This window comes from Cryptomeria japonica, chromosome 3, assembly GCF_030272615.1.
Source record: "Cryptomeria japonica chromosome 3, Sugi_1.0, whole genome shotgun sequence".
Lineage (NCBI taxonomy): Eukaryota > Viridiplantae > Streptophyta > Pinopsida > Cupressales > Cupressaceae > Cryptomeria > Cryptomeria japonica.
In genome coordinates this window covers 255,766,991-255,789,288 of record NC_081407.1, presented here as the reverse complement: position 1 = coordinate 255,789,288, position 22,298 = coordinate 255,766,991, and the positions used below count along the sequence as shown (strand labels likewise).

At 35.4% G+C, this 22,298-nt stretch overlaps 1 protein-coding gene across 8 annotated transcripts in view; it reads left to right on the top strand.

The window, feature by feature from the left end:
* LOC131064145 (uncharacterized) overlaps positions 1 to 22,298 on the top strand; it is a 70,735-nt gene that overhangs the window by 32,580 nt on the left and 15,857 nt on the right. For all 8 annotated transcript variants that reach the window (XM_057998171.2, XM_057998170.2, XM_057998176.2 and 5 more), the window contains 4 exons: positions 11,141 to 11,272; positions 20,798 to 20,998; positions 21,097 to 21,146; positions 21,224 to 21,305. In XM_057998171.2, the coding sequence (XP_057854154.2) occupies positions 11,141 to 11,272; positions 20,798 to 20,998; positions 21,097 to 21,146; positions 21,224 to 21,305 (465 nt within the window). The remainder of the gene's footprint in view (positions 1 to 11,140; positions 11,273 to 20,797; positions 20,999 to 21,096; positions 21,147 to 21,223; positions 21,306 to 22,298) is intronic.

Here is a 22,298-nt window from a genome sequence, read left to right as displayed (position 1 = left end):
GTTGTAGTTGAGATTTATTTAGCTCCTCATGCTTTTTCTTTAGCTCTCTAAAATATAGTTTAGGGCATCCTTGTTCTCTCTATATAAGCACATCATTATGCATTGTAATTTATCCTGTAATTTTTTCTTTTGAGGAATATGGCATATTTTTCTTACTACTATTGTTTGTGGAAGGCGTTCTAGTTTGCTGTTTGATCTTGCAAACTTGTGATGCAAAATTTAACATGGTATCAGAGTGTGGATTCAACAAACCCTTTCTTGAGCTTTGAGAGTTTCTTTTCTTAGAAGCGTTACAGGGTCATCGAGTTTGCCTTCTTGTGTGGTCTTGGAGATGGGTAGTTTTTTGGAAATTTTCTATTTTTGGAAACTCTCTATTTTCAAAAACTTTCTAGTTTTGAAAATTTATTGTTTTTGGAATTTTTTTATTTATGCAAACCCTTCAAACCTCCCAAGTCGTGATTGACATGCAGTTGGTTTTTAGCCATAATTTGGTCACATAGAGTTGAAGTCCTACATATGAGATATCATCGGAAAGCTAGTTTTGTCAAGTTTTGCACCAATTTTCCGTACTAGGCCTTCAAAGTCAGCCTTTAGGTTTATGCTTACAGGGCCATATCTTGCACACTCAGACTCCGTTTTTTTAAAACTAGACCTTTGGTCTATTTTTCCAGATTTTGCCCCATGTATATTTAACTCAATTTTTTGTATTTTCACTATTTGCTCAATAACTTGGATGTTTTGGTACTTGGGATGGATATGTTTGTTGGAGAGGGCTATATTTGATGTGCTTTACATGTGCTGAGATTTTTGGAGTAATTATTTCCTTTCAGGAGGTATCATGGGATGTCCACTTGGCAACGAGCAATTATGAGTCTTGGTGTCATGGCATCTTGACACATCTCAAGTGGCTAGATATGTTGCCTTATTTATATGGACTCATACCTGATCGATTGACCCCACTTGGGGTAATATCATAGACCATGTTGTAGGTGTGATTTTTTTAGTGTTGATTATGACACTGTGTGCTATTTTGGACCTTGAGTGTCCTCGTTCACGTTGGAGTCAACTTTGGGAGATGCACGGAGAATCTCGTATCTCTCCATTCCTAGAGGATCTTGCAACAAATTGTCTTCCTTTGCACATGCAGATTTCATACCCTTGGATGATGATTCTTTAGTCTTTAGAAGAGCTTGAGTATATCTTAAGTGTTGCATGTTCCAATGGAATCAGAGGTCTTTCTTCATGTTCCTACTCACATTGAGATCCCATCTCGATCATCTTCATCTTTTGTTGTTCCTAATCAAATTGGCATTGGCTCATGTATAGACCCCATTGAGTCAATGCAGTAGGACATTGTTCTTTTAGACATAGCAACTTGGGATTCATATCTTACAAACATATCATCATTGTCCTTTCTCTTGCTTAATCCTTTAGCTTGTAGTTGCCAAACTCAGACTTAGCAAAAACTTGATAGACCCAAAATTATTGAGTTGGCAAAAACTTAAAAAACTCAGCAACTTAAAAAATTGTTTATATTTATTTAGAAACTTGAGGAGAGGTTGAAGTTCTAATCCTCGGAGTTTGTTGTGGCTCTTCGCTTGGCATAGAAGGTTGTGGGTCGACCTCCATTGTACTAGTAGATGTTAATGGCTCCTCCTCAACCTTATCACTATCATCCAATCTTCTATCTCTTGTTGCACCCACATATTCCAATGCGTGCCTCTCAAAATCAAGAATCTCATCTTCAATAAACAATTAAGGCTGTTCATCCAAATCAATGAAATCCTTTGATTTGAAATCCACACTTGTGTGAAGCCAAAGGTTGTATTGTACAAAGACAAGGTCATTGAGACATTTTTGAGCTAATTTATTTCCATTTTTCATGTGGATGGTCTCAAACAAACTCCAATTGCATTTACAATTGGATGCCCTACAAGGTTGGCACAAAATGTGGAGGCTAATTTTTGGATATTTGGAGTATTTGCACCCCAATCTCTCCACCAAGAATCTACAAAATAAAATATTGAAGCGTTAGAAAGAAAAATCAACCCATATTTTATCAAATTATTAATAATTGTAAATTTGTAAGTTTTAAGATGCATGTGATATGAAGTATCCAAATTTTATTAATTGGTGTTTGAGTGGTTCTTCTCGAATAGCTAGCTTTGAAGAGAAGAGCGTGCCCCCTTTAGCCTTGTGTGTAATGCTTGAATAATGAGGTCTCCCAAATGGGATCAAATCTGGGGCTTGTAATAATTTTGGATGAACTCTTTGGTTTGATCCATGGCCTCATAAATATGCCCCATTGGGTTTTGATCCTCATATACCAAACAAATAACTCTAACCTAGAGCTTTGACACCTACAAAATACAAATACAAAAAGATTTAAGTTACAAATTTATAATGAACGACATAAATTAAAAAATAAAATATTCGATTTGAATTTAAAATCAATGTTTTGAGGTTACCTGAACAAACTTTGTAGCTCTTTGTGCAAAAAGATTGTTGAAGACTATACTTGCAACTCTTCCCCTTCAAGCTTCTTTGAATATGATGAGCCTAGCCGTACTTGACTTACAATCATCTATTTCAGCAAAGTCAAATCAATAATGCTTTGCAATGTTAGGGAAATCGTCGTGAACCTTATGACACTTGATTGCACCAATTTTTTCCCTTGGGTGTGATCTCTCATCAAATTAAGAATTTGAGTGTGATTGTAGATAAATTTTGTTATGCTTTTTGCAACATCTACAACTGGTCTCACCCAATCAAGTTTGCCTATTTCCTCCAAAAGAAGGTCAAGGCAATGTGTTGGGCAAGGGTTTGAGAAGAGTGACCAATGCTTGTCTTGCAACAATCTCCCAGTAGCCACATATTTTATTGCATTGTCAGTTATGATTTGTATCACATTTTTTACTTTGTTAGAGACATCAACCATTTCCAAAGAATCACCTTAGCATTTGAAGCTACCAAAAAATTTATAATGGTGTGATTTTTCTCATATGTCGATCCATTTGAAAGGATAGTGCAGCCATATTTTTCTCCTTCGCTTCTGTTGTTCTTTCACTATTAGCTTGCCTCTTTGGTTGAATTTGGAGCAACCTATAATTACAAAGTGAATATACAAAATTAAAATTTTTGAAAACAGAAAAATCCTAAATTCAACATTAAATTTCTTTAAATTAATCAACATAAATTGAGCCTAAATTTAACTTAATTTTAATGTTAGTTTAAATTAGCATAATTTACCAACCTGCCGTTGAAGTCTTTATGAGAAGGTGCCTTGTAGCCTTTCCCGCAATTGACAATGCAATTACCAAATTCTCCCAATAAGGATTGCTCACCACATTGAAAGGAAGGTTATTGAAGTACCAAAAATTGGCACATGCCTTATTTGCTTGTTGATGGACTTCCCTTTTCGACCTTGTACCTTCCAACGATGGTTGTTCTCTAGGTGTGTTTTTGAGCACAAAAAAGCTATGTGGCATGCATATAACGGGTGTAGGTGCACTAGTTGAAGTGGATGAAGACGATGCCAATGTGGTTACTACATGTGGACCATTAAGGGAGCTCACTATTGCTTCAAACGTTGTTTAATCATCTATTTTTGCCTGATGACCATTTGCACTAGATATGGTTGCTTTTGTTTTCTTTTGTATATTTTTTTTCCTTTTCTAATGCTAAGTGTGCATTCATCTTGCGTTTGATCTCTTCTATGGCCTTGTTACAAGGCTTGGCATCAAATGCATAATGCTTGGAAGATGGCATTTGAGGGGATTTATGCCTCCACAAAGTAGTTTATGTTATCTAATGCAAATATCTACCCTTAGTGTAGGTTCTTGTATGCAATATTTCCAAGCAAAGTCTCTGGCTATTACTGGACGAGTAACTATAACCGACCTTGATTGGGCTGAGCTTGAGCTTGATCTAGATCTAGAGGCCGCTCTATTTGCCATTGTATCTAATGGTTAACCTATATGTACAAAGTGAAAATACAACATTTTAATTTTTAAATAGAAAAAATCAGTTTAGATTAATCCTAAAATTTATCTAAATTAAGATACATTACTTTAAATCAGCATAAATTTAATATAATCTAATCATTTTATTCCCAAAATTAGGTTAAAATCATAAAAATAATGTGTATAAACAAATAGTGAATTTCTAAAAAAATCACCATAGATGCAAACAAGATGGTTTTAAATCCAATTTTTTCAAATCAAATCTCAAAATACTACTAGGTTTCAAGAAATTATGAGCTTTTCATAGCCTACGTGTTTGATTTTAGCTGTTAAAATGAATTTAAATGCGTGAGAAGAAAAAATATTTACTAACATGCCCTTGAAATTCTTGAAATTTGCTCGTCAATTGCTGTGTGAGGAATAGTGAGGGCGTTGGGAGACTCTATAAGCAAAAGAAAAATTGTTTTTTTTACGTGTTTTTTAGTGCGTCCCAGGCATGCCACTCATTTGTGCAGCATTGATCGAGTTTTTTCATGGACATGTTGAGTTTTTGGTGAGTACTTGTCAAAAACAATGGCGAGTACTCACTAGAAACTTGACAAGTTATGATCATGATTTACAAGCAACTTTCCAAGTAAAGAAGTCAGCAAGCACTTGCTGATTGTGACAACTATGCTTTAGCCTCCTGGTAAGAAAATAAGCTTCTATCTTCTAAATGATGCTAGCTCAAAAAGGGGGCATGACAACTCACAAAATCCTTATTTCACTGCAAAGCTCCTCTATATCACTTGAAGTTTCCTCTTGTGGAGATGTCGAAGATGCCAAACCAATTTTTGTGTCAAGCATTGGTTCATCTGGGACTGCTTCCAAATTCATGTCTGGCACCACCATGCCTACAAGTTAGTTAGGAAAAAATATCTTTAGGAACCATACATGTAACTCCACATTTCGGAGAAAAAGAGCTAGATTGTTGATGGATGTCTTTCTAGTTAGCATTTGTATAGTGGCAACCATCTTGCAACAATTGATCTCATAAGACTAACAAACACTAGCTTGGCTAACTTTGTTCAAGCAAATATACATTGTAGCTACTAGTCAGAAATACTTCCTTGTGAAAGTATCACTATCAGGAAGGAATTGTGGCTCATAATTCATGACCTGGCAACAAGCCCAACAAGAGACATCACCAAAATCATGCAAATTTCTTCTCGAAGGGAGAAAAGAAGCACTTTTGACAAACTAATAGCGGCCACACTGCCATTGCCTAACTCAAGAATTCAAATCTTTGTGCCATTACTAATCATATACTATATAATTTGTGCGCTGCTGTCATGTCCCCTAATAAATGATTGACGAATGTTAAAACAAATATTAATTATTTTATATAAACCTTCCCATTCATTTATATAAATAATTAATATTTACATATATTATGGTTAAAAGGCAGGTCTTTTAATTACATGTATTTTTGTTTAACACCGTAAATAGTCTTAACTATTACGGGATTTTTAAACCAACTTGATGTTAATAAAAGGATGGGCACCCGAGATGGAGGATATCGGATTTTATACAAAGCAATGTTTGAAGTGAAGATTGATTATCTGTGAGATATCAAGCCTATGAATGATTTCCTTTCGCCAGCCATAACTGGCCTATTGGAACTGTGAATCAAGGAGTAGTCTACGACGTGAGTGTTGATGATATTATTGTCACACGTATTCATACATACAAACTGGAAAGGGACCATCAGAAGTTATCAGGAAGGCATGCCAATTTCATTCCTCACGGAGACTACCCGAAGCCTAGCGGAAAGGCACATAAATTCTATTCTTCCTATCGTGTCAGAGAAACCCGATATCGGGTGTTGTTTTAATACGAACTCTTGTTCATTTCACGTGAAACAGAGGTCCGACGTCGGGTGTATTCCCGTCTTGGTCCTGCATTCCCGAAGGTCCCAGTGGAGTAGCAGAAGTAACATAAATGGTGGTGCAACGGAAGTATTCCGTGGAAGTATCCCTGCCCGTGGTGTAGCGGAGTTGAACTAACAGGAGTGTCATCATCCAGTAAACCCAATATCTGGTCTACCCTTGCTCGCTCTGTAATCACGAAAGACATTGCTGTGCGTAACATATACCGTGGAGAGGCATATTCCAGACTAGCTGTGCATGGCGGACCGTGAAGAAGTGATTCGGACGAACCGTTGTTCCGTGAGGCTAAGTGCAAAACACATTCATACGTTCAACCAGTGCATTCATGAAGATCTTCCGATAGCAGACAGCCACGTGGTTGGCATCAACAGCCACTGCAACTTCAACAGGTGCATCATGAAATATAATTAGAAACTGCATGGGTTATACTTCAAAAAGACATTCATAGGCCCTCGATGTTCAACCGGCTAATCAAATACTATATAAACTGGAAATATATATCTATTTGCAGTCAGTCCTAGTAAGGAATTTTATAGCTGCCATGAAACAAACATAATGCCTACATACATGCCCTAAACCTAAGTCACAAGGTTTGAATTCAAGTTCGAATTCGGCAACTATAAAATTTGGATGAAGTTCAACGAGGGTAAAAAATTCAAAAAAAATTCGACATTAAATTTGCCATATATAAATTTAATTAGTAGTAGGAAGCATAGAAATTACAATTGCAAGATGTATTAAAAATACATATTTAAAGTTAAATATAATTTTAAAGAAAATAAAAAAATTAAATGTTATTTAAAAAGTATATAATCTATAAATATTATTATATTATATTATATTAAGTTGAAATAAATTATAATAAATAGAAAAATGTTGATAAATATAAAATAAATTTAAAACTATTGATAAGTTAAAATTTGAAATTTAAAAAATTATATTTGTTAATTTTTATATTTCTAAATTAAATATATCAATATATTAAATTTTAATTATCAAATGTTTATATTCGACAATAATTAAAAATAAATAATAATATTAAATTTAAATCTATTAAGATCTAAATGTTAATTTTTAATAAAAATAAAATAATATTAATTTTTTATAATCTCGATTACGAAAATAGAAATGGTGATTAAAAAAACCTAAAAACCAAATAAAATAAAAAATCTAAATTAAAAACAAGTCGTCATGGCCAAGCTGGGAGTTGCAGACTTGCAGCGGCAGCCAATTTGCTATTACGCCTTGGCCTAACGCCCTCCTGTTGTTCGTTGCGCCTTACCTTTCACAGGTTGACAACATGCAGCTCGTCGCAGAAGAAGTGTACTGAACTCACCAGCTGAACGAATTTTCTTATTAGCCACGTCTAGACTCCCAGATTCATGCTTTGTTGATACCGGCATGGGCGTTCGATTTATTTAAAAAACTATCGTGAACGTAAACGGAAATGCATTTGCAAAATAATAATTTAATTAAAAAAACCTGCTACTTTTATTGTACGAATTTTACAAATTTTATACTTTTTTTGAAAAGTTTGCCGAATTTCAAACTTCAAGCTAGAAATTCGGCGAACCTTGTGACTTGGCCCTAAACTGTTAAGTTTGGATCAGATTTATATGATTAGGTAATTTTATATTTTAAATATTGAACACAATGAACTTAATTTCAGTCTGATTTAGGTTCACTGCTAAGTGATTGTCAGAATACAGTTTTCGCTTTCAATCTGATATAGATGCAGATTACAATGTATATATATATAGATTCACACAGATAATTTATATCTTCCACGTACGTAGTTCTTTTCACCGATTTAGTATTTCAATCTGTTATATTCTCCTTCGTGCATTCTAAGGAAATCACGTTATCCTTCCTTAAGGGCTGTGTCCCTTTAACATGAAGAGGTGGCTAGATAAATCTGTATCGACTCATTAAAGAATCGAAACACTAACAAACACGAAGTTACATAATAATGTTATTAATTAAATATAGTAATAATTATTATTATCTAATCAATTTGACAATAATAATAATAAATAACATAATGATATATATTATTAAATGTTGAAGGCCTTAAGGCCAATTTAACATTTAATTTTATCCGACTGAAGCTATAAATCATCAACATAAACTAACTCCTCACTTCAATAATAACTAGCCTTATATGATATTAAATGAACTATATTTTCTCTGAGAATCTAACATATACAATTCCTCATAAATGTCATCAAAATCACTTCCATAAACACTCATGCTGCTGAATATTGGGAATCTTACTACATGCTAACACTGTTCAATGTAGCCACCTATGCAAGGGAGAAACCCTTGCCGAACCTATCTCCAACTGATGTAAACCTGTTGAAATACCTCCCAACAACCTCAACAATAATGAACTAAGAGGAGACACTTATACCAAGACCAGGCCTACCAACGCCTTCTAAAGAGATTTGAAAAAAAGATTATGATGTGAGGCCAATGAGCCACACTTTGACTATAAATGGTTGTAATTGGAGATTGTTGCACACCTTCATTGGTAAAATAATCTGCCACAATGTTATACCTCCTTTAATAATGAGAAAACTTGATAGAATGAACTGATTTTTTGATATTCAACATTTCCTTTGTATGCATATTCATCTTCTAGACTGGACTTTGTTCCTTAATCATAGCATTAATTACAGTCATTGAATCTCCTTCCGCAATCAAGTGCTTAGTAGCTTGTGACTTTGCAGCTTTTAGCCTTGCAATGAGAGCTTCCCATTCCGCCTCATTATTTGTACAAACACCTATAGAAAGAGAATCATCATAAAGTAGCTCTCCAGTTAAGTTGCATATCACAGAACCACCTCCTATTGTCCTAGGGTTTCCCCGAGCCACCCCATCAAAGTTCAATTTCACCCATTCTTTTGGGATAGGGTTCCAAGAGGTGTTATTTTCCCCACTATCATTCATCGTTGAATTCAAAATTCTAGATTTAGAACCCTTGAAACATTCAACAGGAACATTTTTATCTCACTTTCAGCCAAAGAAGCAAATAAATATAACAATAACCCTCTTCGTAATTCCAAAGGATCATTTACAAGGAAACATAGCTTTGTTTTTCACTTTGGGGAAAAGTTCCCATAATGTTGTGGGAATGCTTAATATACAATGTCCTTCCTCCAGTGGGCTTGTTTCACTTGTGCATACTTCGATTTTTATAGTTACATAATTTAGGGTATTAGAAGATTGTATATCATAATCTATTGAACTTACTTTGGATATTTACTTTTTCTTGTATGTGCTCATAAGTATCCATAATAGCCATCATAAATGCTCATTATTTCAGCCCTTGTCATTCCTAATTTGACATCTTGAAATGTTTGCAGGGAAGAAAAATGGTCGCTTGATAAATTATTTTCATTTATCTCTGATCTGGGTTCTTCCTAAGCCCAAAACCCCCAAAATATGTAAAATGATCCAGCTTTATTCTGATTATTGTTTTTTGAATGATATGATTCAATTAATGTTTTTTGGGTATCATTTTTAAATTTTTTTTTGATATTGAATAAATCAACGCTTCATCTATATTGCTACTTACTCATTGTGTATAAAAGTACTGCATCTTGTTCTTTGATTGTTCAAGTATGGATTTTACAAGAAGTTTTTTATACTTATATTTCTATGTTTTGTGCTTGAATTTTTGAAGTAAGCTATTTTAGCCTGTTATGAATATCTTAAATTTTCGATAGGCAGACGTATGGATGACTGCTTTACTATGAAATGGATGGGTCTCTGGTTGCACAATTTGTTTTGAATACTATGTGTTGATGAATTTAATTTTTGGATTGTGGTCATATCTTCAAATCAAACAATCCCCTTTATTTGTCTGCATGTACCTTCATTCCCATAGGTTTCAAAATCACCTTATCTAAAATTCTCCATTGCCAGAATCTTATTGTGTTTGTGTTCTAGCCACCATGTCCTTGTATATATAGTATTTCCATCTTTATTATTGTCAAATCAACTATATATATAGTATTTCCATCTTTATCTTTACACCTTATTTCTTAAGTTTACAAGTGAGCTTTATCCTGCATAAGAAAAATAAGTTAATTTGCCTATTTTTAGTAATTAGGAATTTAAAAAATGAAGCTGTTATGCAAGCAAGCCAATAAGAATTAACCATGTAATCTGGCCAGTCAAAACTAAGTGTGATGCATTATGGCTGCTAGGATCATTTTTAGAGTTAGCTAAGAAATTTGATAAGTTAGATTTTCCTCCCTCACACAAGAAGTGGAATGAGGAAAATGGAAAGAAGAGGAATTAGAGAGTGAAACTCCATGAGAGGAGTGTATTACTGTAATGTTATTATGCTATTTATATTTGTTGAATTCAGATTCATAACATTTGCTTTGTGTTTATAGTGATCTCTTGAAGAAGATATAATCTTAACATTTTTTTTTTAAAAACAGATTGAGAGTAATTTTCCTGCCCATCTCACATGGCACTAGAACCATATGTTTTTCTCACATGCTAGTATTGATATTCTAACCTGGTATCCATGCTTTTCCTAACATGCTATCAGAGCTTTTGTAGGCCAGTATCCATGGTTTTTTTTATTGAAATTGAGACAAACAAAGAGCCGGATGTCCAAACCCACAAATTAGTCATTCATCTTTAACACTTATACATAATTACATTCAATTGCTTTATATAGCCATTCAACCTACTAACTACTCAAAAACCACCTAACAACTAACTAGCTAATAATCTACACTAACTAAAGTGATGATTACATAATCACATACATTGTTAATTATTATTCAATAACCTATGTTAAGTACTAGTTTCTAACATTTCTATTATGGTATTCAAAGCTTTTCTAACATTGTATCAGAGCGTTTCTCATAAAGCCTTCACTTTTATTGTGTTCGTTCACAGAAAACTAACTCATCTATTATAAAATAAAAGAATTAAAAAAAACAACATTAATTACAGGAATATTTGAAACTGTGGTAAGTAGTATAAGATTGCTGCTCTTATTAATGTTTCTGTTTTGGCCTCCTAAAAAGTTTTCTCTGAGATCCAAATAATTTACTTTCTAACGCATAAAAGCTGTGTCTAATAAATATAAGTAGCATTGCAAATTCTCTTCTTCTGAGTGTGCTTGTCAAACTAGAAGGTGACTGTTAAAGCTTTAGATGGCTATCTATTTTTTTATGGTAAACATAACTTATCTTTGAAAACTTGTGCTTATCATCATAATTGCAGGTTTGAGGAAACGTTTTGTGAATTTGTTTTCCCTAAAGGAGATCCAGATGCTGTTGCAATTAGTGGAAGAGACATTGTGCTTCTACAACCAGAAACATTCATCAATGACACATTAATAGATTTTTATATCAAGTAAGTGAACATGGCATGCTTCCTTCTTTTTAATTGATGTTTATATTATTAAAGTAATTTTAGAACAGGACCCCAAGAATTGTAAGAATATACTCGTGCTTCTTTTACTGTTCTTATTATTCTCATTATTCCTTTAAATTCCTATGCTTACCTTGCATACACAAGGTCTAGGGAAATTTGACCTTGCTTAGAAATTAATGTGCTATGTACTTCGGGGATACGTCCCCTACAAATTTTGACCCATCTGCTGTAGAGGACTTTTCGGGGATTTGTGGATGGGTCAAAAACATCCTCACCTCCTGCTCGATTTTGGAAGAAATTCAGAAATGTTCCAAAATGTCAAAATTCGAGTAGGAAATGAGAGGCGATGGCTAGAGGGGGTGTCTATACATCCCTCAACCACACTTGTGATGACTAGTAGTTTCTTATGGTTCAACCAACATCAAAAGCAAAAAAATGGGTGAAAAAAGGTAGAGGAGGTCCATCAGGACCCCCACAACCCTTTACTTTAACCCTAAGCCTAAGATAACCATATTAACCAGCAAAAAGATAGTCATTTTGCCATTTCCTAAATTATGAAGAAGACAAAGAAAGATAGCAAATTTGACGAGAGAAGAGAAATCGGTATAAAGAAGACAAGAGAGGATCAAATCTACATCATTTGAGATAAGTTTACTATCTATTTTTCATCAGCAGAAATTTATTTGCATTTCTTTATTTTTATTTTAACAAAGTTTCAAACCACTTATAGAGGATTTTTTGTTTTATGTTTGAACTTGCAGCTGTATTTAGACTTCCAGCAAATAAAACGATGAGTAGCAATAAGGGTAATGGGGGTGAAGATATTCAAATTCAACAAAGAGGTCATAGAAGTACTATTGTGGGTTTTGGAATTGGGAGTGTTGCATGGATTGTGCATTCAAATAACCTATTTGAATGCCCTTCTAAACTTATCAAAACTTATGCAAAGGGATCATTTAATATAGGAAGTATACAATTCACAATAGCAATGAACAAAGACAAAAAAAAATCCAGTTAGGAGTAGAATATGGCTATGTTTGTTTTTTAAACACAAGGGTTTGCCTTCATCTTTTGTGAATGGCCAGACAAGGTAAAATGTTATGAAAATATCACCTTAGCTGAGTAAGGTGAGGTGATTAGGTTGTACATAGAGAGTGAGGCAAGAAATAGGGGTATGGTGATAGAGATTTGTAGCCTACTATGTCATTGCCTACCTGTTGATGTGTTTTTCATGCATATGCGAACACAAAATAAAATACCAAGGTATCTTATCCTCTCTTGAACAAAGTTTCCTCGAATGCTGAAGATTTCGCCTAAGGATCATTCGAGAAGACTCCAAGGTTCTTATATGTAGGGTCTCTACGTGTGGATAAGCTCTATTTGGTCTGATGTGATTATGCTGGATTCACAAGGGGACTTACATCCGAATGCCTGAGCGTCTGATTTGCTGGAACTCAAGTCTTATCTACTGGCTGGAAGATAAAGAAATGGTAAAAGATATAGGTTTGGAGAATCTAATCTAAGACCTAGAATGCAAGAAGATGGATGAACAACTAGGTGGAGCCCTACTGGGCCGGGTCTCACCATCAGGTTGAACAATCCGACACTAACTCAGTGCGATCTTCTAAGGTAGTTTTGAAGATCTTCAAATCATCACTGTCAAACACTGATCACCATTCAAGTTAATGCATGAACAATAGACGCGTAATTACTCGAGATTAAGCTCATTCAATGCCAGTTGACCATGCAGGGTGCCCTTACAATCAGCAAGAGGCTAGTGGTTTGGACTAGGCGGATTCCACGCGAGTGCATTCAACAATTTTTCTCCATTCAATCTAATTATCTACCGTCTGAAATTGAAGATTCAACAAGAAACCATGCATATTGCAAGAAAGAACACATTTCACCTTAACTTCAATGAAAATGGGGTTCATTTACAATTTAGGCAAGAATTTCTTGCCTTCTCCTAATCTACTCTAATTGCTATTCTATTTGCTATTAATCATTAGCTATTCTAACCAATATGAACTAACTATTAACTATTAACCTTTGCAAATGAAGAGCCAGAGCTTTATATAAGGAGCTCTTTACAATTCGATGGCTTTGGTTGATTTACAATCAATGGCTAGGATTACAAGATGAAAACCCTAATTAGGGTTTGTTACAACAAACTCCCTTAGCCAATGAGAAAATTACATTCAAAATTTGAAAACCAATAGGAAGCAGGGGTATGTGCCTCGAAGTTTGTGCCATCATTGGTGAGTCAGGTACATTGAATGTGGACATGCTGAGGTGGAGCTATCTGATTGGAAGAACAATGACTGGGGTGCCACCTTGTCTGGTACTTGCTCTGTGATGACCTTGGTTGATCCTCCTTTGTCCTTGATGCACTTGATGAGTGGCGCACCTTTCCTTGACCCTCCTATGTTTGATGAGGCCTCCTTCCGGTCAAGTCACTCCTCTAGTAGCTCACCTCGCCTTGAAGTGTTTATAAGATCTTTCTTCTTAACATCCTGTGGTTTCTTCATGTGGTAGAATGAGGTCTTGAGGATAGATTGCAACTCCTCGAACACTTGAAGTCTTCCAACGCTTTAGAAGCACCTTGAGTCCTCCTCCATGCCTTTGAAGTGTCCTCGATAATGATGAAACTTGAAGAGGTCGCCCTTGTCCTGGCCTAGTCTCCTTCGAACTTGATTTTGTTGATCTGCAAAACAAACAAAAGATGATTAAGTATACATAATATATTCATTCTAACATAGCATTTCCTACCTTAAATCATCAACAAGAAGGCATTGGAATGAAATTCGCTCAAGATCCTCTCCAGGGACAGGCCCTATGATAAAATTCACTCAGGACCCTTTGGAAGGGTCATGAGCGAAATTTTGCATTTTACGCTTAATTCACATTCCTTTTAGCCTTGAACTTCACTTGACCTTTGAATCCCTTTCTCCTGAAGACATCATTGATTTGACCCCCAAAAAGACCAAAAAGAAGGATTTCGCTTGGACCTTGGCCAAGGACAAGACCTATAAGGAATTTCGCTTTGGAACCCTTGGAAGGGTCAGGAGTGAAATTGGTATTTTAGCTCAAATTTCATCATCTCCTTGCCTCAAATCTCTTCTCAAGGCAAGAGCACATTAATCCCTTCCCAACCATGCCATAGGAACAATAATCTTGGTTTCAAACATAGAGCAAAATAGAGGTTTTAAGAATTTCGCTCTGGACCCTTTGGAAGGGTCAGGAGCGAAATTTGCATTTTAGCTAAGTTACCAGTTTGGGTTCGGGCACTGGTTCGGGTTCGAAGAACCTGGTATGCCGGTACGGCAAAATTTTGAAAAGGGGTTTGGGTTCGTTTGGGTTTGTTAGTACAAAAACATGTAAATTCTTTTTATCTATATATATATATATATATTTTGATATTTGTGAAGCCTATAAGCATGAATTAAAAATTTGCATGTCACGTAGCATCATATAAACAACAAAACAAACATCAGTCTTCAACTCCTCCTCTTTGATCTTGGAAGCCAAATTTTGTTCACCCTTTCTTCAACCTGCTCTCATAAAACATATGTTTGCAACACAAATGAGGTGAAATGAGTGAATATAATGTTTTAGAAGTCACTTTTAGGATATAAGTTTCACTTTTTAGTAGGCGGAATTCAAAAAAAAATTACATTTTGCATATAATTTGCTTTTTTGGGCCACCCAGCTGCCCGGGTTTGACCCGGGTTTGACCAGGGACAAACCACCTTTGGGTTTTTCGAACCCTAGTCGAACCTAGTCCGAACCGAACGCGAACCAGGAACCCGTTCGAACCAGGACCAGTACCAGGGGGGTCCAAGGGCGAACCCGGTAACTTAGCATTTTAGGACAAATTCTTCACATTTTGTGACCACAACTTACTGAAATGCATGCCTAAGGATGCCTCTAAGTTCAATCTACATCAATCAACACTAGGCTTGACACAAAATTGGGAGAAAAAATAGTTTTCAAGAAAATTCGCTTTGGACCATTTGGAAGGGTCAAGGGTGGGTTAGGAGCTTGAAAACATTTCGCTCTGGACCCTTTGGAAGGGTAAGAAGCGAAATTCTTCCTTAGGCTCAATTCACACTTCTTATCTCCTTTCTTTGCCTTGTATGTAACTTGTCAAACCTCCTTCTACCACCATCAAGTCAACTTGCCATCAATTTAGCTTAAAATAAGGTTCTTTTAGTGCATTAGGCAAAATTGGGGAGTCCTTCTAGGAATTTCGCTTTGGACCCTTTGGAAGGGTCAGGAGCAAAATTGACATTTTTAGGTTCCATCCACATCCCAACTTGCCTTGAACTTGCCCATTCCCCTTTATCTTATCATATTTAAGCTAACTTGCTCTCAAAGTGGTGTCCATTTCAACGTTTTGGCAAGGATTTAGGCTATCCCAAGGATTTCAGTCTGGATCCTTTGGAAGGGTCAGGAGCAAAACTTGCAAAATAGGGCTTGTCCTTGAGAAAGCTTTCTCCTAGCTTGCTTGTTTAGCTTCAAACCATCTTAGGAAAATACCTCGAGGGCAATTTGCTTTAAAATTGTGAGGAAAATCCATGTTTTTTGAGAAATTCGCTCTGGACCCTTTGGAAGGGTCAGTAGCGAATTTTGAAATTCGCTCTGTACCCTTTGGAAGGGTCAGGAGTGAAATTTGACATGTTAGGTTCCTCGTCAGGATTCATATATGGAATATAACATTTAAGTATAAGTGATACTTTAAGCTATATTCCATATATATTGTCAGGATGTTTGAGAGTGGTTTCGGACCTCCAGGAGTTATAATGCAAAATCTAGTTTTTAGAGGATTCTTCAATTTTCCAGACTTAGTCAAATTTTAGGATTAGGATGACATTTTAAACTTAGCCAAATTTCACGACATTAGAGGATCAGGATGACATTCCATACTTCTAAAGGCGAATTCGCTCTGTCCTTGATGTAAGGGATGGGACCTAGGAGGACATTATGCATTCAACCAAGGTTTGATTTAGCAACTTGAAGTGCGATCGGATAGTACACACAAAACACCTTAGGAATGATCTAAATAACCCTAATCACTCAATTGACCTGACCTCTTGAGTAGATCCACTTGACTCAAGTAGAGCCTGCTATCCTAATGAGCCCCCTAGCGACCCTTCAATGCAAAGACTAATACACTAAAACGACTAACAACAAAACCAAAAGGACTAACCCCAGAAAGTAAAAAGTGGGGGTCCCCATTTGCAATGGGCGATGTGTGAATACGTCACAACACTACCCAAACCATGGATAATGAGAGTCAAAGGGGAGAGGGTTTTACCAAGGGAAAGAAAATGACTACTGGTGTTGTAGGGATGTTTAATATGCAATCATGAGGAGTGGCTATTGCCAATTTGTTTTTTGCCTATGCCATACCATTTGATGTGGTTGGTTGTTCCAATTTTAAACAAATGTTCAAAGATACAATTGTTGTTGGTTTCTCATTTGCGCCTTGGAGAACATAAGCTACATACAATCTTCTTTGATGGAGACTATTGTAAGGTGAGTGTAGTGATGGAGGAACCAAGACAAACTTGGATAAGGGATGGTTTCTATATTATCAAGAATGGGTGATTTGATATTAGATATCAACCATTCATCAATATAATCGTTACATGTTCAAACGACTTTTAGTATCTTAGAAGTATTATTTGTTTAGGCAAAAACAAAGATGCAAACATCCAATTTCAGATTTTGAAGGACACCATATAAGAGGTTGGGCCCTCCAATGTTGTACAAATGGTGACCACTTCAATCCATGTGTGCAAGTTAGTGTGATGGAGGGTGTTTACAAACACTTTTTCTAGAGCCCTTGTTACATTCATGCATTAAACAACACATTGAAAGACATTGAAAAAATAGATTAGGTGAAGATAGTGGTATTAGACGCTAGGGACATACAAATTTTCATTTGCAACCATCACACCTTGTTTTCTTTAGGACGTTTTCGAAGAAGGAATTCCTTGAACCCGTGGATGTTAGATATGTTAGCTACTTAATTTTGTTGGGTAGGATGTTTGAGGTACAAAGGTCTCTATAGTTGATTATGGTTAATCTAAGTGGGGTAGATGGCCAAATGCAAGCATGATAGAAGGGAAATTTGTGAAATAAAAGATATTTGATGGTGGTTGGTGATCCATAGTGAGGTACAAAATTGCTGATTCTTTTTTTACATTATTAAATTGTTAATTAATTAATGTTTCTAACTTGTGAATCAATTTTGTTTTTTTCAGTAGCACTGACTCTTTGTTATTTGAGTCTTAATCTTTTTTGAAATTTTATTTTTTGCAACTTGTTTGCAAATATGTTTGATCCATCTTGACTTGTTGTGTAGGTCAAAAGATATATTAATATAGAACATCTTGGCCTTGGAAAGATTTATGGGACACTTGAAAATATGTTTGAATAGATAAAGCAAGCCATTCATATTAGGGATTCTAATAAAAAATTATTTTGAGGAACATATTAGGCCCATTTTGACAGTGGCGGGATACTGCGGACACGCTGCTTCATATGGCAGCCTAAGTGCTAAATCCCTAATGGTATGCAACAAATCCTGAGAGAGTGATGTTGAGGTGAAAGAAGGGCTCATGTGGAATATGCATACCTCTCCACAAGTAGAGAAGTTTGTGGCCTACTATGGTGCCTTGAGGCTTCAAGATGGATAGACTCTTGAGTATCATAGTCCAGCTACATGTTGGATTGCTGATTCCAAAGCTGCCATAGAGGTTGATGAGGGGGATGCACAAATTTTAAAATTTTATGAGGAACATATTAGGCCCATTGATGCAGTGGTGGAATACTATGGACACCCTACTTCATATGGCAGCCTAAGCTCTAAATCCCAAATGGTATGCAACAAAGCCCAAGACAGTGCCTTAATTTCATGATGAAGTGGTGAAAGAAGGGCTCATGAAGGCCTTTTGAAAGATGTATATTGATGAGGAGTCTTTTATTTTGACTAGTGGTTAGATTTTGTCAATCTCTTTGGTCTGACATTTAACAAACTAGAGGTCGGGACAAATAGAATCATAGTAGCCAAAATTGACCCTATTGGTTGGTGGATGTGGTATTGAAAGGATGACTCGAAGTTGATGATACCTTGCAAGTCTCATCCTTTCACATGTTGCTAGTTTCTCCATTCGAAAGAGAAATCGGTCCACATATTATCAGTTATTTAGTCAAGAGGATTATGCATACCTCTCCACAAGTAGAGAAGTTAGTGGCTGTGTGTGGCGCCTTGAGGCATCAAGATTGATAGGCTCTTGAGTATCATTAGACTTTAGCTAGATGTTGGGATGTTGATTCCAAAGATGTCACAAAGTTTGATGAGGGGGAGGCACAAAAGGCATTGGCTGGGGTTCCATTGGATGAAGCAGCCCCGTGTAGTGGCATTGGCTCATATTCAAACTCCAAATTTGGTGTAGTGTTAGCAAATACTGATTAGGGACAGTGGCAAATTTCCTATGTTTTTGTCATTTTGTAGTTGAGATTTGCAGCTTTTGGGCATCATGTTGTAATTTTTATATAGTGTATACGCACATTTATTATAAGAACAATTAATCTTGTCAACATGTTTTTTAACTTATATGTGAAACTCAACTGAACTCTAATGTTATGTTATAAGGTTATGAATATTTGAAATCTCCTATATCTTTTCCCTATTTTGTTAGGCGTCCCCTTCTACCCCCTACAAAATGTCATCCCAAAAAATCTGCCCCATAAATGTGTCCCTCTTGTCCACACTGCCCCTGTTCTTGAGTAGATTATTACTTCCTGTTGTGTTTCAGAGTTTTATTATCTAATGTTAGGGGTCGAATTTGTTATTAATGTTATTGAAAGAATTAATTAGAATATTGCTTTTGTTAATGTGTCATAGACACACACACATATACATGTGTGTATATCTATATCAAATGTCAAATAAGATTTTAAAATATGAGATTCAAGTTCTAGGAGCTGACAGAATATCAAATATGAGAACAGGAAATAGAAAGGAGAATGAAAGAGTTTCCTTGGGGAAGAGTGTTAATTTTAAGTGCTCAGATGTTAAACAAACTAATTAACTATATTCAGACTGTGAATAAACTGTAACAGTAATGAAACACAAGACACAAGACACAAGACACCAGTACCCGGGGAAAACCTCCCTCTTGGAGGTGAAAAACCCAGCCTTAAACTATGAAGTATATTATCTCAATGATGGGCAATTACAACATAACAGACTTATCTCTGATTGCTGTCCAAACAGCAAGTTGACAAGATGAAAGAGGATGCAGCCCTAACCAGCAGTAGATGACCAAGAGAGCAGATCAGCAGAAGATAACTCCAATAGACTGGAGCAGAAATATAGATGAGTTTGACAACTTCACTCAACAATGTCCTTGAAGTTCGCCAAGGTGTAGAACAGAAGATTCGCTAAATATAGAAGAGCAGATCGCTAAGTGAAGAAGCGCAGATAGATGACCAAGAGAGCAGATCAGCAGAAGATAACTCCAATAGACTGGAGCAGAAATATAGATGAGTTTGACAACTTCACTCAACAATGTCCTTGAAGTTCGCCAAGGTGTAGAACAGAAGATTCGCTAAATGTAGAAGAGCAGATCGCTAAGTGAAGAAGCGCAGATAGCTAAAGAGCAGATCGCATTTTGCACGTAAAAATGAATGTGTTTGACTTCATCTTGAGGTTGATTATATATATCCTCCTTTTGGCGGTAGACACCCTTAGGTCGGCTTGCAACATTATTTATTTAATGTTATATTGTTATTGCACATTACCACGTTGGACATTTGGGTCCAGACCAATAGTTATTGACATGCCTTTGCATGTTACATTTTGGGCCCAGCCCAATGACACATCAAATTGCCTTTCCCACGTTACATTTGGGTCCAGCCCAATAGCAAATACATTGAGATAACATATACATATTTAATTATCATTTAACATCAAAGTTCGATAATCAGATATCCGAACTTAGCTAACATTTTCAACAAAGAGAACACAGCATATTCAAGTAAAGTGCATGAAATAAGAGATAGGCATGGATAGGCAAAATAAGGAACCTTTTTGAATCCAGCATAGTAAGGCCATGGTTGGTGTAGAGTAGACAATGTATTGTGGGTTTCACCCCTTTTGGGTATCTATGTTTTCTAGCTTTCTTTTTTGTCTTATTATCAAATGTTCAATGAACCCTTATGGTAAAATCTGTGATTTTGATTTGTATTATTTAATGAAAGATTAACCTTTGTATTTATTTTTGTACAGTCTCTTCAGTGTTATGATGTTTATTGTTAAAATTATAATAACTTGCTAAATGGTCTACTCTTAAAAATAATTCGTATACTTATCTTGAACCATCTGATCGGAGATGGGACAAATAATGTATAATGGACAGATATAGAAGATTTACCTTAATATTCTTATATGATGCTTGCAAATTTTAACCACTACTGTTTATTCTTGGGCAGGTATCTGCAGTCTACAATCTCTTATGAAAAGAGAGATGCTTGTCACTTCTTTAACAGCTTTTTTTTTCGTAAGCTAGCTGATTTGGATAAGGCTCCAGATACTGAGGTAGTGAACCGACAGGCTTTCCAGCGTGTAAGAAAATGGACTCGAAGAGTGAACTTGTTTGAGAAGGATTATATTTTTATACCTGTAAATTACAGGTATTATATTTGAATTTCTAGTTTGACAAAGCATTTTGTAGATATAATTATAAATAATTTATCATACAATTTACATCATGGATCCTATTTTATTGCAGCTTACATTGGAGTTTGATTGTTATTTGCAATCCTGGGGCAGTTCTGGAAGGTGAGTGCTAATAGTTATCATCACTTTATAACTGTAACTGTTCAAGTGTGCAGTCCTTTAACTGGTGTGGATTGCAGATGAAAATCATTCAAAAACACCATGCATATTACACATGGACTCACTTGGGAGCCACACAAGTCTCAGAAAGCTCATCCAAAGGTATTTTGGGACCTTAACATTGGCATTTTATTTTTAATTTTCTGACGAGGTGGTTCAACTTTTTGCAATGTTTGTGAGAATCAGACAGATGCAAACAGTTGTTTTTTTCTTTTCTACAAACTTAGATTGAAAATCCTGTAAAATGTTGAAAAAATAAAATAAAAGAATGGACATTTTGGTCTTTATGATTTAGGTAGTGCTCAGGCTTTCAGTTAACCATATTCGAGCCATAATTTAGCATATGACTATATTAGAAACATCATCATAGGCTGAATTTGTGTATTGAAAATTATTGGAGTGGAAAATTTTAATAATGCTTTCTGCGAGGCTTAATTCCTGAATATAAAGCATGTACTTAATATCGATTAAGTTTTTAAGTTCATATTTTATTGGTCTATCCTTCTACACTTCAGACATAAGCTATTTATCCTTGAGAGGATGGATGAAAGATTTGTCTGACAACCCTTGCACATCATACTTATTTCTCTGGTTTAGTTGTTGGTGTTCATGGTTTTGTCCTCCGAGATTTCTGCTATGTTTTTTTTCTTAACTTTTTCAGATGGAAAATACATGACCCCATGTTTAGTTTTGCCATTTGCATGCATATTCACAATTTTGGTTTTTGCTTTATTATGTAACTTGATTTATAATTTTAAATGAAGGCAACTTGCTTTTATTCGTATGAACTCAAATCTTTCCCCAACCCATCTTTTCAATGTATTCTGTTATATTTTTTGATTTTAATTAGTGCAGAGCTAGGTTCTGTTTTGTTCTTTGTTCCCACTGTGGAGATGTATTTGCTGTGGATTTCTATTCTCAAATTTGTAACCAAGAGTCTTGGCTGATTGCAGTACTGCTTTATTTTGAACTAACTTGAGTTTTTTTCAATTCAGGAATTTTTTTATCGTGTTCATCAGTTATTGAGGATAATTTACACCATTTTGCAATATAATTTATATAAATAAATGTTGGAAATGTTTACATGATTATTTA